Source organism: Lonchura striata, chromosome 26 (genome assembly GCF_050655825.1).
Source record: "Lonchura striata isolate lonStrDom1 chromosome 26, ASM5065582v1, whole genome shotgun sequence".
In the NCBI taxonomy this organism is placed as follows: Eukaryota; Metazoa; Chordata; class Aves; order Passeriformes; family Estrildidae; genus Lonchura; species Lonchura striata.
The window spans coordinates 5326102-5338330 of record NC_140728.1 but is presented as its reverse complement, the minus strand read 5'-3'; the positions used below and the strand labels follow the sequence as shown (position 1 = coordinate 5338330).

General features: G+C 49.8%; 1 protein-coding gene across 9 annotated transcripts in view; it reads left to right on the top strand.

Moving 5' to 3' along the window:
* The window catches only part of ATP2B4 (ATPase plasma membrane Ca2+ transporting 4), a 72478-nt gene extending 64108 nt beyond the window's left edge, over positions 1–8370 (top strand). For all 9 annotated transcript variants that reach the window (XM_085561317.1, XM_085561313.1, XM_021538796.3 and 6 more), the window contains one exon: positions 5270–8370. In XM_085561317.1, coding sequence (XP_085417443.1) covers positions 5270–5566 — 297 coding nt within the window. In that variant the 3' untranslated portion in view covers positions 5567–8370. The remainder of the gene's footprint in view (positions 1–5269) is intronic.
* Positions 8371–12229: the final 3859 nt, after the last annotated feature.

The window sequence follows — 12229 nt, the reverse complement described above, 5'->3', positions numbered from 1 at the left end:
ACCCTCGGTGGCTTTCTGGAGAGCTTTCAGGCTCCGCTGTTTATGCACTGTGGGGGAGGAGAGAGAATTTGGGATAATTTTGTTTTCTCTCTGTTTAGCTGACTCTGAGGCTGGCAGCTGATTGAGTTTAACCCCAGCGATTCTGGAGCAGCACAGCTGCCTCCTGCTCCTCCTGCATCTGGGAAAACCTCCAGGATTTTCTGATGGAATCAAATCTGCTTGGAGGGGCTCAGAGGGGGGGTGGGAATGAGACCAAAATGCAATCTGTGCATCCATGTTTTTGCAGCGAGGGAATAGAAAACTTGGATAGCTCGTGCAAACTTCACCAGGAGCTAAGCCAGGTCTCCAAATTTCCTGCTGTTTTCTTGCCTGGATTTCTCTTGTTTCCCTCTGCTGCTTCTCTTTCTCTCTCCCAAATCTCCTCTTCCCTCCACGCAGATCCGTGGTCTCCCTCTCCCGTGGATGAGTTTTTTCCAGGGCTGGACTTGCTGTGTCCCTCCTGGAGATGTCTCAGGAATTGATGTTCAGGTTTTGGCAGGGAATTCTGCCCTGGGCTGAGGGATGTAACTCCCTCCCAAGCACGTGGAGGTTTCACGGGAATCAATTCCAAGCCTGGAGGTTGCATTTGAAGCTTCCAGGTGGGGAGGAGGCGGGAGCTGGGCCGTGGGAGGGAGGGAGGGGCAGCTCCAGGCTGGAATTCGGCTCTGCTGGCGCTGCCTGCCTCATTCAGAACACATTTCCTCCCTGTTCCCTCCCTTGGAGAGGGAGCAGCTGAATTCATCTCACAGCAGGTGATGGAGAAGGGGGAGAAAATGTGAGGGAAGCTGCAGCAGGAGCTCCTTGAGGGGGCTGAGCAGGAGACGGAGCACAGATTCCCTGGAATTGCTCCAAGGAGCCTTCCCTGCTGCTCCTGGCAGTGCTGGACAAATCTCCAGGGCTTGGGAGGGGAGATCTGCTCCCACGTGAGAGGGGGAGGCTTCTGTGGAGCTGCTCCTAAGTCTGAGCTTGTAGATGTCACCTCCTGGTGGCTCAGAGTCCCTGGGCTCTCCTTGGCCACCTCCTGGTGGCTCTGGCAGTCCCTGGATCTCCTTGGTCACCTCCTGGTGGCTCTGACAGTCCTTGGAATCTCCTTGGCCACCTCCTGGTGGTTCTGAGTCCCTGGGCTCTCCTTGGTCACCTCCTGGTGGTTCTGAGTCCCCTCCTTGGCCACCTCCTGGTGGCTCTGGCAGTCCCTGGGCTCTCCTTGGCCACCTCCTGGTGGTTCTGAGTCCCTGGGCTCTCCTTGGCCACCTCCTGGTGGCTCTGGCAGTCCCTGGGCTCTCCTTGGCTTGGTTGGATTTGTTCTCCGTGGTTCAGTGGTGTTTTAGGGCTCAGGACTTGCTGCTCTCAAGCCGTTGCTGATGTGGCAGATGATCAGCGTGAGGTGGCCCCGTGGTGTCCCTTGTCCTGTTGATCCAAGGTCATCGGTGCACAAATCCAGCTCTGAGCTGGCTCCCAGCTGCCTCAAATTCCCGTTTTTCCAAGCCAGTGGTGCTCCAGGCTGAGGTGTGTGTGCCCTGCTCCCTGTGCAGGAGCTCCTGGGGCTGCTTCCAGCTGGGATGGGCCGAGCCCGTGCCAGGAAATTCCTCCTGATCCAGGGAGCAATTCCTCCTGATCCATGGGCAAAACACACCGGGAAAGGCATCCCTGGTGAGAGGGGGCAGGGACAACACCAGAGTTCCAGACACAAGGAAGGAATTCCCTGTGCTGCTTTTGTGGGATCAGAGATCCTCAGGAGGGTTTTGGCTGTGCTGGGGGGTTGAATTCCCACCTACAGGGGTGAATTCCCACCTGGAGGGGTGAATTCCCATCTGGAGGGTGAATTCCTACTTGGAGAGGTGAATTCCCACTTTGAGGGGTGCCACACCCAGGGACAGTTTAAATAAAGGGACAGATTAAATAAAGAGACAGTTTAGGGGCAGTTTAAATAAAAGGAATAGTTTAAGTAGAGGGACAATTTAAATACAGGGACAGTTCCAATAAAGGACAGCTTAGCCCAGCCCATCTCACCAGGATTTGGGGTGATCTCCCTGCCCCCCCTCACCACCAAGGGGATTTCTGCACCGTCCCCCCTCGGCTCCCTCCGCTGGGAGGATTCCCACAGGGAATCCCTTCTGTGGGATCTGTGGATCTCCTCCTGTTTGTGCTGCACTTTCAGCCCTGGGGGCACCACGGCAGCGGGCAGGGGTGAGGAGCAGGGGGAGGCAGCTGAGGAGGAGCAAAGCAGGAGACTGAGCACAGCCCAGCACTGGAATTGCTCCAGGGAGCCTTCCCTGCTGCTTCCAGGGGTGCTGGACAAACCTCCAGGGGTCTGGGAGAGGAGATTGGTCCCACAGCAGCTCTGCTCCACAACTGCTGTTGCTTCCCTGGAGCCCCAGCAGAGCTGGGATGTGACACTCGCCACCCACCTGAGCCACAGTCTGTGAGCTGGAAGGGCTTGAGGCTGGAATTCCAGAGGATCTGGAGGGAGCAGGGAATTCCCTGCCAGCCACCATCCGGGTGTGCTCCCAGAGCTCTCCCTCCCAGCGCAGTGGGGGTGGCAGAGCCGTTCCCTGCTGCTCTGCATCTCCTGCCTGAGCCTGGGTTTCGGTGGAGCTGCCCCAGGGCTTTCCCAGGATGGTGTGTGGCTGGAATTCCCTCAGAATATCCAACAGGATCTGAACTGGCTGCCAGCCCCATCTAATTCCCATTTTTCCAGGCTGGTGGAACTGCCTTTGGAAACCACTGGGTGTCTCCTGCAGGTGCAGGGAAGGTGCAGGTCCCTTCCCTTCCCTTCCCTTCCCTTCCCTTCCCTTCCCTTCCCTTCCCTTCCCTTCCCTTCCCTTCCCTTCCCTTCCCTTCCCTTCCCTTCCCTTCCCTTCCCTTCCCTTCCCTTCCCTTCCCTTCCCTTCCCTTCCCTTCCCTTCCCTTCCCTTCCCTTCCCTTCCCTTCCCTTCCCTTCCTTTCGTGCCCATTTTTAAAAGGATCTAGAGTATCAAAAATCATTGAAAGTTTTCCCTTCGGGAGCAGCCCTGGCAGTGTGTTTGTCCCAAATTCACCTGCGTGGATTTAGACACTTCAAAGGACAAAAATTTCCTCTTGCTAGCATTTATTTGGTGCAGGAAAGTTGATGCCTCTGACAAAAAGCAAAATGAAGCAATAATTAGTGGGGGTGAGCTGAGTCCTTGGCGTGTGCTGGTGGAGGCATCTGTGTGCCCCCCCTGTAATCCTGGGGGCGTAAGGGACATTTGGGGACAAGAACACAACAAAGTCACGAAGATCCAAACCACCTGAACATCTGCAGGTGCAGGGAAGGCTCCAGATTCTCCAGCAGTGTGGGGAACCCCGCACCGAGCTGGATTTTCACCTGGATCCTCACGCACCCACGTGGATCTGGTGCTTCCAGGAGCCCCAAAAAAACCTGGAGCCACCTTTGTGCAGCCCCATTCCTCTGCAGAGCTGTAGGAAGGACCCTCCCAACCCCACCCACGGCTCCACAGTGTCGCTGTTGGGGCGGGACGGGGATGAAGGGACTCTGACCAGAAGGTTGTGAGAGTAAAACTCCGATTTATTCAAAATACACTGCTCTTTATACAGAGCTTTGTGAGGGCCAACTCCATTGGACCAATGGAAAAAACAGAGTAAAACTCCGATTTATTCAAAATACACTGCTCTTTATACAGAGCTTGTGAGGACCAACTCCATAGGACCAATGGAAAAAAACTGAGAGTAAAACTCCGATTTATTCAAAATACACCTCTCTTTATACAGAGCTTTGTGAGGGCCAACTCCATTGGTCCAATGGAAAAAAACTGAGAGTAAAACTCTGATTTATTCAAAATACACCGTGAGGACCAACTCCATTGGTCCAATGATAAAAACTGAGAGTAAAACTCTGATTTATTCAAAATACACCGTGAGGACCAACTCCATTGGTCCAATGGAAAAAAACTGAGAGTAAAACTCTGATTTATTCAAAATACACCGTGAGGACCAACTCCATTGGTCCAATGGAAAAAAAAAACAGAGAGTAAAACTCTGATTTATTTAAAATACACTGCTCTTTATACAGAGCTTTGTGAGGGCCAACTCCATTGGACCAATGGAAAAAAAAAACAGAGAGTAAAACTGATTTATTCAAAATACACCATTCTTTTATACAGAGCTTTGCGATGACCAACTCCATTGGTCCAATGGAAAAAAACTGAGAGTAAAACTCCAATTTATTCAAAACACATCATTCTTTTATACAGAGCTTTGTGAAGGCCGGCTCCATTGGACCAATGGAAAAAACTGAGAGTAAAACTCCGATTTATTCAAAATACACCATGAGGGCCAACTCCATTGGTCCAATGGAAAAAAAAAACAGAGAGTAAAACTTTGATTTATTTAAAATACACTGCTCTTTATACAGAGCTTTGTGAGGGCCAACTCCATTGGACCAATGGAAAAAAAAACCTGAAAGTAAAACTCCGATTTATTCAAAATACACTGCTCTTTATACAGAGCTTTGCGAGGACCAACTCCATTGGTCCAATGGAAAAAAAACCTGAGAATAAAACTCTGATTTATTCAAAATACACCGCGAGGACCAACTCCATTGGTCCTGAAAACAACTCACCCCATTGGTGTACAGTGCTTGACACACAGTGATAGAACTTAACTGTAAATAATGTGAACAAGAAGAGAGATAAAGAATTATTTACATTCCTCTCCAGCTCTTCCCCAGGCTCCTGCCTGGCTAGAACCTCCCAGTTTCTCTCTTTGACCGAATCAGTCCCACACCACAGTAGATGCTCTTTGCCTAACCCACCTCTTTTTTGGAGCCGTAGTTCCCCCCACCTCCTCCATTGTCCTGTGTCCGTGCACCCCGAGGCGCGCGCGCACCCACACACGAACTTAACGACTAATTAACGCCTTTTGGCTTCCGTCCGTCCAGACCCGTGGTGCTGGGGCGCCGCTTTTGAGTCGCCCCGTGTCTTTTTCTTGCAGCTCCTGAGGCCGTCCCGTAGCCGGTGGGTTCCCACCGCCCCCGTAGTGCCTGACCCTGACCCCCCCCAGTTCACCGTAGATGTCTCATTTTTGACCCAGCTGTCTGTTCAGTGGTGATTTTGTCGTGGTTGTGCTGTTTTATTATTTTTTTTTGTTTGTTTGACGGTTGTCTTCCATCGTTTCTTTCCACGTTCTCCCTCCATCCCTGCCCCCTGGCACCACACTGACCCTTTTTTTTTTCCCTCCCCACGCCGCCCAGATCAAAGTGGTGAATGCGTTCCGTAGCTCCCTCTACGAAGGCCTCGAGAAACCCGAATCCAGAAGCTCCATCCATAACTTCATGACTCACCCCGAGTTCATCCTGGAGGAAGACGAGCCTCGGACACCATTCCTGGACGGCGCCGAAGACGAGCCCGAGCCTGAGGGACTCCAACAGCGAGGTGGGGGCAGCCTGGGGGGCTCCACGGCCCTCAACAGGAACAACAACGCCGTGGACAGCCAGTTCAGCTTCCCCGAGCCCGGGAGCCCCTTCCACAGCCTGGAGACCTCTGTTTGACCCTAGAACTTGGAATTCCTCCTCCTCATCCTCATCCACCTCAACCCTGTGTGATGCCAGCAGCAGTAACTGATCACACACGCTGCGGCCACTCCGTGTCAAACTGCTCATGCCTGTATCATCATCTGGGTTTTGGGGGGGGGGTGTTTATCCGTTTTTTGGGGTTTTATTTTTATTTTGTTGGTTTTGGTTTTGTTTTTTTTTTTTTACCGTTATTTAGCAGTGGGAAGCAGAGTACCACCACGCTGGGTGTTGGGAGAGAGGCTAAGCCAAAAAAAAACCAACGAAAAATAACCACCAATTGTGCATCTCCATCCCTGATTTTCCGTGGGACTCACCCAGGGGAAGCTGCCAGCTTCTTTCCTCTCCAAGAGTTGGGCTCCAGGCACCTGGAGTCAGGGGGTTTTCACTTTGGAAAAATGCATGTTCCAGGGAAATTCAAATTGTTGTAGTCTTACACGCCCTCAGCCCGAAGGCTGTGGGTGCACTTGTGACTTGATTTATTTTTTTTTTTGTGTGTGTGGTTTTGTTTTTTTTCCACACGTGATTTTTTGGGGTTTTTTTTGTTCCTTCTAACGTTGGGGTTTGCTCTTTGCTTGTGGGATTCGCCCCCCTGGTTCCCCCAGTGGGAAGTGGGGAGGGGCAGTCACTGCTCCAGTGTGAAAATTAAGGAATAAACTAAAAAATCCCAGCCAGGGGAAGGTGTTTACTCCAAGGTTCAGAGATCCAGGGATGCCCACCAGTCTTCCACCTTCCAAAAATGGTACCTGGGCTTTTTCCAGCTCTCCCTCTGTGAGTGCCCACACGTTTTCCTCTCTCTGTTTCCAAACTGGGAGATGAGAAACGAAGGTGGGGCTTGGCTCCAACCTTGCTGGAGGGGAGATATTCTGATTTTCCTGCAAAAGCGGAGGTGAAACTGCCAGGGAAAAGGTGAGGAGAGTCCCCCCGATGTGAGGGATGCAGCTTTTTCCTGAGGAATTCTCCAGGAATTCTCTTCTCCTCTGGGAGAGGGTCTCTGCTGCTCTTGCTCTTGGGGAACTCTGGGGTGAGGATTTTTGCAGCTCTCCCCGCTCCTGCCCTCCAGGGCAGGGGGATTTTTGCCCTTTTTGCTCTGTGCTTTTGGGGTCCCCCCAGCCCCGCAGGGATCCGGGAGGAGGCTCCAGCCCTGCCCAAAAGCCGTGGGAGGCTGAGTGGAGGATGCTGAGAACGCTCCTGGATCCTGGGAGGGATTGCTCCAGCTGTGATCCCAGATTTTCCCGGAGCTCTGGCTTGGATGGCGGCAGGAGCTGCTGGAGGAACCTCAGCTCACTTTGGCTGCTTCTTTTTGGAGCTCGTCTCCTCCCCTTTTCCTTGGAGCTGCCTCTGGATTGTCCCTCTGGAGCAGCAGGCAGGGCTGGGGAAGCTCTGCCACCTCCCTGCTCTGCCCCGTCCCCTCTGGAGGAGCTGGAAGCGAGGCCATTCCCACCCCTGGATGGGAAAACCCTGGAATTGCAAAGGCTGGGATTCCCAGGGATGGGATTCCCAGGGATGGGATTCCAAAGGATGGGATCCAAACCCTGGGATTCCAAACCTTGGGATTTCAAACCCTAGGATTTCAAACCTTGGTATTTCAAACCCTGGGATTTCAAATCGTGGGATCCAAACCCAGAGATTTCAAATCCTGGGATTTCAAACCTTGGGATCCATACCCTGGGATTTCAAACCCTGGGATTCCAAACCTTGGGATTTCAAATCCTGGGATCCAAACCCTGAGATTTCAAACCCTGGGATTTCAAACCCTCGGAATTCAAACCCTGGAATCCAAAGGCTGGGATCCAAACCCTGGGATTTCAAACCTTGGGATCCAAACCCTGGGATTTCAAACCCTGGGATTTCAAACCTTGGGATCCAAACCCTGGGATTTCAAACCCTGGGATCCAAACCCTGCTTTTCCAAACCGTGGGATCCCAAACCCCGTGATTCCAAAGGCCGAGTGAGGCTTGTTTGGTTGGTTTTTTGGGAAAGGCTGGCTCTGGCTGGGCTCTCCTCCTGCCCCATCCCACCAGGAGCTCCCAGCGGGATCTCCCGTGCCTTGTCCGAGCACTGCCTGCAGCACCTCCTGCCACGCCGGGCCCAGAGCGAGCCTTTGCCAGGATTTAAATGTTTATTATTATTTAAGTGTTCCTTAAATAAAACCACAAACACAAACCAAGTGTCTTCGCTTCGGCCCCGGCCCCGCCGTGGCGTGGGAGGAGGAGGAGGAGGAAGGAGCAGCTCCTTCCTGCTGAGGAAAAGCTTTCCATCCCAAAAATCCCAAATTATATTCCGAATTTCCCGAGCACCCTGGTGCTGGGCGAGCTGGGCTTTGTTCACTGCCAACAGCAAGAAGAAGAAATTGCCACCACTGCCCGTCCCGGGTGCAAATTCAGTGTCCACCCCATGCCCGGCTCCTCCTTCCCCCCAAAAAAAAATAACCCAGGGGAGTGAGGGGATTTGGGGTTCAACACCAGGAAAAACAACAAAAGCAAACCCCAAACGAGGGGCGGTTGTGGGGTTTTGGTTCTGTGCTAAAGGTGACGTTGCTTTAAAAAAAAAAAAAAACAAAACAACAAAAAAAATCACTTTTTCTATTTTAAATACTTGCGGAAAAAAAAGCCAAAAAAAAAAAAAATTATATGGTGTTCTTACAAGCTTACTAAATATTTATTAAATACTTTTTTGGGGGGATGCACCGATTTTTTTTTTTTCCTTTTTGATATTTTTTTTTTTTAATACCTCAGACCTGTTGAAAAAAAGAAATTAGAAAAAAAAAAAAAAACAACAAACTAAGAAAGACTCAAAACTCAAACCAACAACAACTTCAAGCCAACTTTGGAGGCTCTCGAAGTCACTCCCAAAAATCTGTGACTTGGCAGGGTTTGCCACGAAGGGTCTGGTCGTTCCTTTGCTTTGCTCTATTTTTGTTGTTTTAGTTGCCATTTTAGGAGCGGGTGGGGAGGGGAGGGAGAAAGAATGCTATATATAAATATTATGCAAAAAACAAAAAAAAAAAAAGAAAAAGAAAAAAAAAATCTAGTTTTCTTTAGCTCAGAAACTGATATTTTTACGTCAGCCATATGTATTTTGTTTAAAGAAAATAAAGAAATATCGAGTCCCGCCGCTGCCTGAGGGCAGCTGTGAGGGACACTTTAATTAATTCCGTGGATTAATTAATTCAGCCATCGGATGCCAGTCAGCTTCCTTTTCTCTGAGCAGCCATCTTTCTACTAGCCGTGAGTTGGGTGACACAAATGGGTTTTTTTTTTAATATAAATATCTATAAATTATGTTGGTGTATGGCTGGTTGGCTTCAAGTATAAATGTTTCTCGTGCAGATTTCCTGTAAAGTTTTGGGGTTTTTTTGGGGGTTCAGTTTCAGTGATATCCTGGCAGCAGCTGACTCTTGGCTTAAGTTATTGAGGACATTACACACAAAAAATAATAAAAAAAAAAATATTTGGGGGAGATTGGTGCTCCAAAAAAAAAAACAAAAAAAAATTTAAAAAGGCATGGTCGGCGGCACGGACTTTTGGGGACTTTCTGCAACATGCCTTGACTAGGGGGAGATATAAATATCCATATAAATATATATTATTATGAATAATTTCTGGTTTTTTATTTTTGTTTTTTGCTTTGTTTGAACTGCCACGAGCGCGTGCAAAGCCGCCCCCTCGCTCCTCCTTGTGATCAACTTGCCTTGATCAATAACGCTTTGTTATTAAAACACTCTCAACGTCCTTCTGCATCCAGTTCTTGCTCCCAGCAGGGCGGATTTCCCCATTTTCCCCTGGATTTTCCCTGGATTTTCCGTGGATTTTCCGTGGAATTGGCGGATCGCTACCAAAGACGTCGCGGGCTGGCCAAGCGGCTCTCGAGGCGTTCTCCTGCTGAGGTTTTTACCATCAACGGGGTGGGGAGGGAGGTTTTAATTTCTTTTTTTTTATTATTATTTTTTTTTTCTTTTTCCCCAGAAGGTTTTCCGTGCAATAAAGCGAAATTTCCCCAACCGATCTCGCAAAGGAAATAAACCAAACGGCGATTTTAGCACGGGCGGCGTTTCCTCCCCTCACGTCCCAGGTCATCCACCTCCTGTTTTCCACCCAAAAGGGATTTTTGGTGTTTTCCCCCCATCCAAAATGCCTCCAGCATCCCCAAATCATCCCTCGGGATCTGGGGAATCCTTTTATTGTTAATTTTCCACCCAAACGGGGATTTTGGCCTTTTCCCTTCACCCAAAACCCTCACCCCCAAATCATCCCTTGGGATGTGGGGAGTCCTTTTATTGTTAATTTTCCACCCAAAAGGGATTTTGGTGTTTTTCCCCCATCCAAAATGCCTCCAGCATCCCCAAATCATCCCCTCGGGATGTGGGGAGTCCTTTTCCTGTTAATTTTCCACCCAAACGGGGATTTTGTCGCTTTCCCCCCTCACTCCAACTCTGCTCTCCCCAAATTCCCCAATTTTCCTCCAGCAAAGCCCATGGCTAAAACTGCCTTTAGTTTATTTCCTCCCCTTCAATAAATATATATATATATACAGTCTGAACTCAACATTTATGTGTGTGTATATATATTTTTCCAACGCTCTCACACAACAACAAAAAAAAATTTATTTTAAAGAGGGCACGTGGAGCTGAGTTTTTTTATTTTTATTTTTTTTTCCCAGTAACTCAGTATAATAAGCACTGGTATTTTTGTATAAAAAAAAACAGGCGAGAGGAAAAAAAAAGAGGAAAAAAAACCCAAAATACAAAACAAAAGACTGAATATTATGTGGTATGCATGACATTAAAAACAAAACAATGGTGGTTTCAAAGCAATATGTACCCTGGTGTGTTTGCCATATCCTAGAGTCCAGCTTAAAGTGCACCTGATCTGTATTGCATTTTGATATTAATCTCTATGTACGATGTTTTGCATGTAATTTATATGGATCTTGGGAGAAAAAAAAAAACAAAAAAAAAAAAGAAAAAAAAAAAAAGAAAAACCAACAAAACCAGAATTTGAATGAATCGTGCGTTGGTTTCTTCTGAGCAAACAAACTCCAAGCAGAGCTGAAACTCCAAAGTGGAAGCAGCGGTCGAGGGGTGGGGAAAAGGGGTGCAGTAAAATAAAAATTAAAATTAAAATTAAATAAAGAGGGAGAAGGGGAACGGTTTGGAATGAATGAAGATTTTTTTTTTTTTTTTTGGCTGTTGAGCAGGAACGATGCATCCAGAGAATAAAATGTGCCCACGTGTAAATGTGGCGTGCTCCGTGTGTCCCAAAGCTGCCCCAGGAACACTCCGGGAAAGGGAGGGGAAGGGGAAAAGGGATGGGAAAAGGGATGGGATGGGAAGAGAGAGGGAAAGAGGGATGAGAAGAGGAGATGGGAAGAGGAAAAAGGATGGGGAAAGGGATGGGAAGAGGAAGGGAGATGGGAAGAGGGAGAGGAAGAGGGGCGGGAAGAGGAAGAGAGATGGGAAGAGGAACGGGAAAAGGGGTGGGAAGAAGGAAGGGAAGAGGAATAGAGATGGGAAGAAGGAGGTGAAGAGGGGCAGGAAGAGGGGTGGGAAGAGAAAGAGGGATAGGAAGAGGGGTGGGGAAAGAAGGTGGGAAGAGGAAGAGGGAAGGGAAGAGGAGGTGGGAAGAGGGACGGGAATAGGGAATAGGGTGGAGCCCATCAGGCGGGTGAAGCCACTTCCGGACACCATCTTTGAACCGGGCACCGGCCCACGGCGGTGGCCCCGGTAGGGTGTAGAACCACAATCCTGTTCCCTTCACAGGGAGAAGTTTTTTCCCATTTTTGAGCCTTTCTGAAGGACTTTTGAAGCGTGCGGAAGCAACAAAACCACAGTAAAATCCACACCCGCTCCGCCTCAGACGCTCGCCCGCCCTCTCCTTTTCTGTAGGGCGGGTGAAGCCACTTCCGGCCGCCATCTTGGCAGAGGGCACCATCTTTGCGCCGGGCGCCGGCACACGGCGGCGGTGGCCCCGGCAGGGTGGAGAAACACAATCCTGTTCCCTTCACCGGTAAATTATTTGTCCCCTTTTTGAGGCTTTTTGTAGGATTTGTGAATCCTGGGGACAAAATCAGCAAAATTCATCCTCGATCCGCCTCAGACTCCTGCCCACCCTCTCCCTTCCCGTAAGGGTGAGTGAAGCCACTTCCGGCCGCCATCTTGCAGAGGGCACCATCTTTGAATCGGGCACCCGGACGCGGCGGCGGCGGCCCGGACAGGGTATAGAAACACAATCCTATTTCCTTCACAGAGAGAAGCTTTGTCCCCTTTTTGAGCCATTTTGAAAGATTTTTTGAAGCGTGGGGGAGCAAAAACAAATAGCAAAATTCATCCACGATCCGCCTCAGGCGCCTGCCCGCCCTCTCCCTTCCCGTAGGGCGGGTGAGTGAAGCCACTTCCGGCCGCCATCTTGGCATCGGGCACCATCTTTGAGCTGGGCACCGGGACGCGGTGACCCTCGGCGAAAAAAACAAAATCCTGTTCATTTCCGAAATAAAGTCTTTGTCCAGCTTTTGAAGAACTTTTGAAGCGCGAGGAACCCAAAACCGCAAAACCCAGTTTTGCTCCACCTCGGGAGAGTGAAGCCACTTCCTCCCGCCATCTTGGCGGCGACGGCGCTGAGGCTGCGCGGCTCGCCGGGCGCC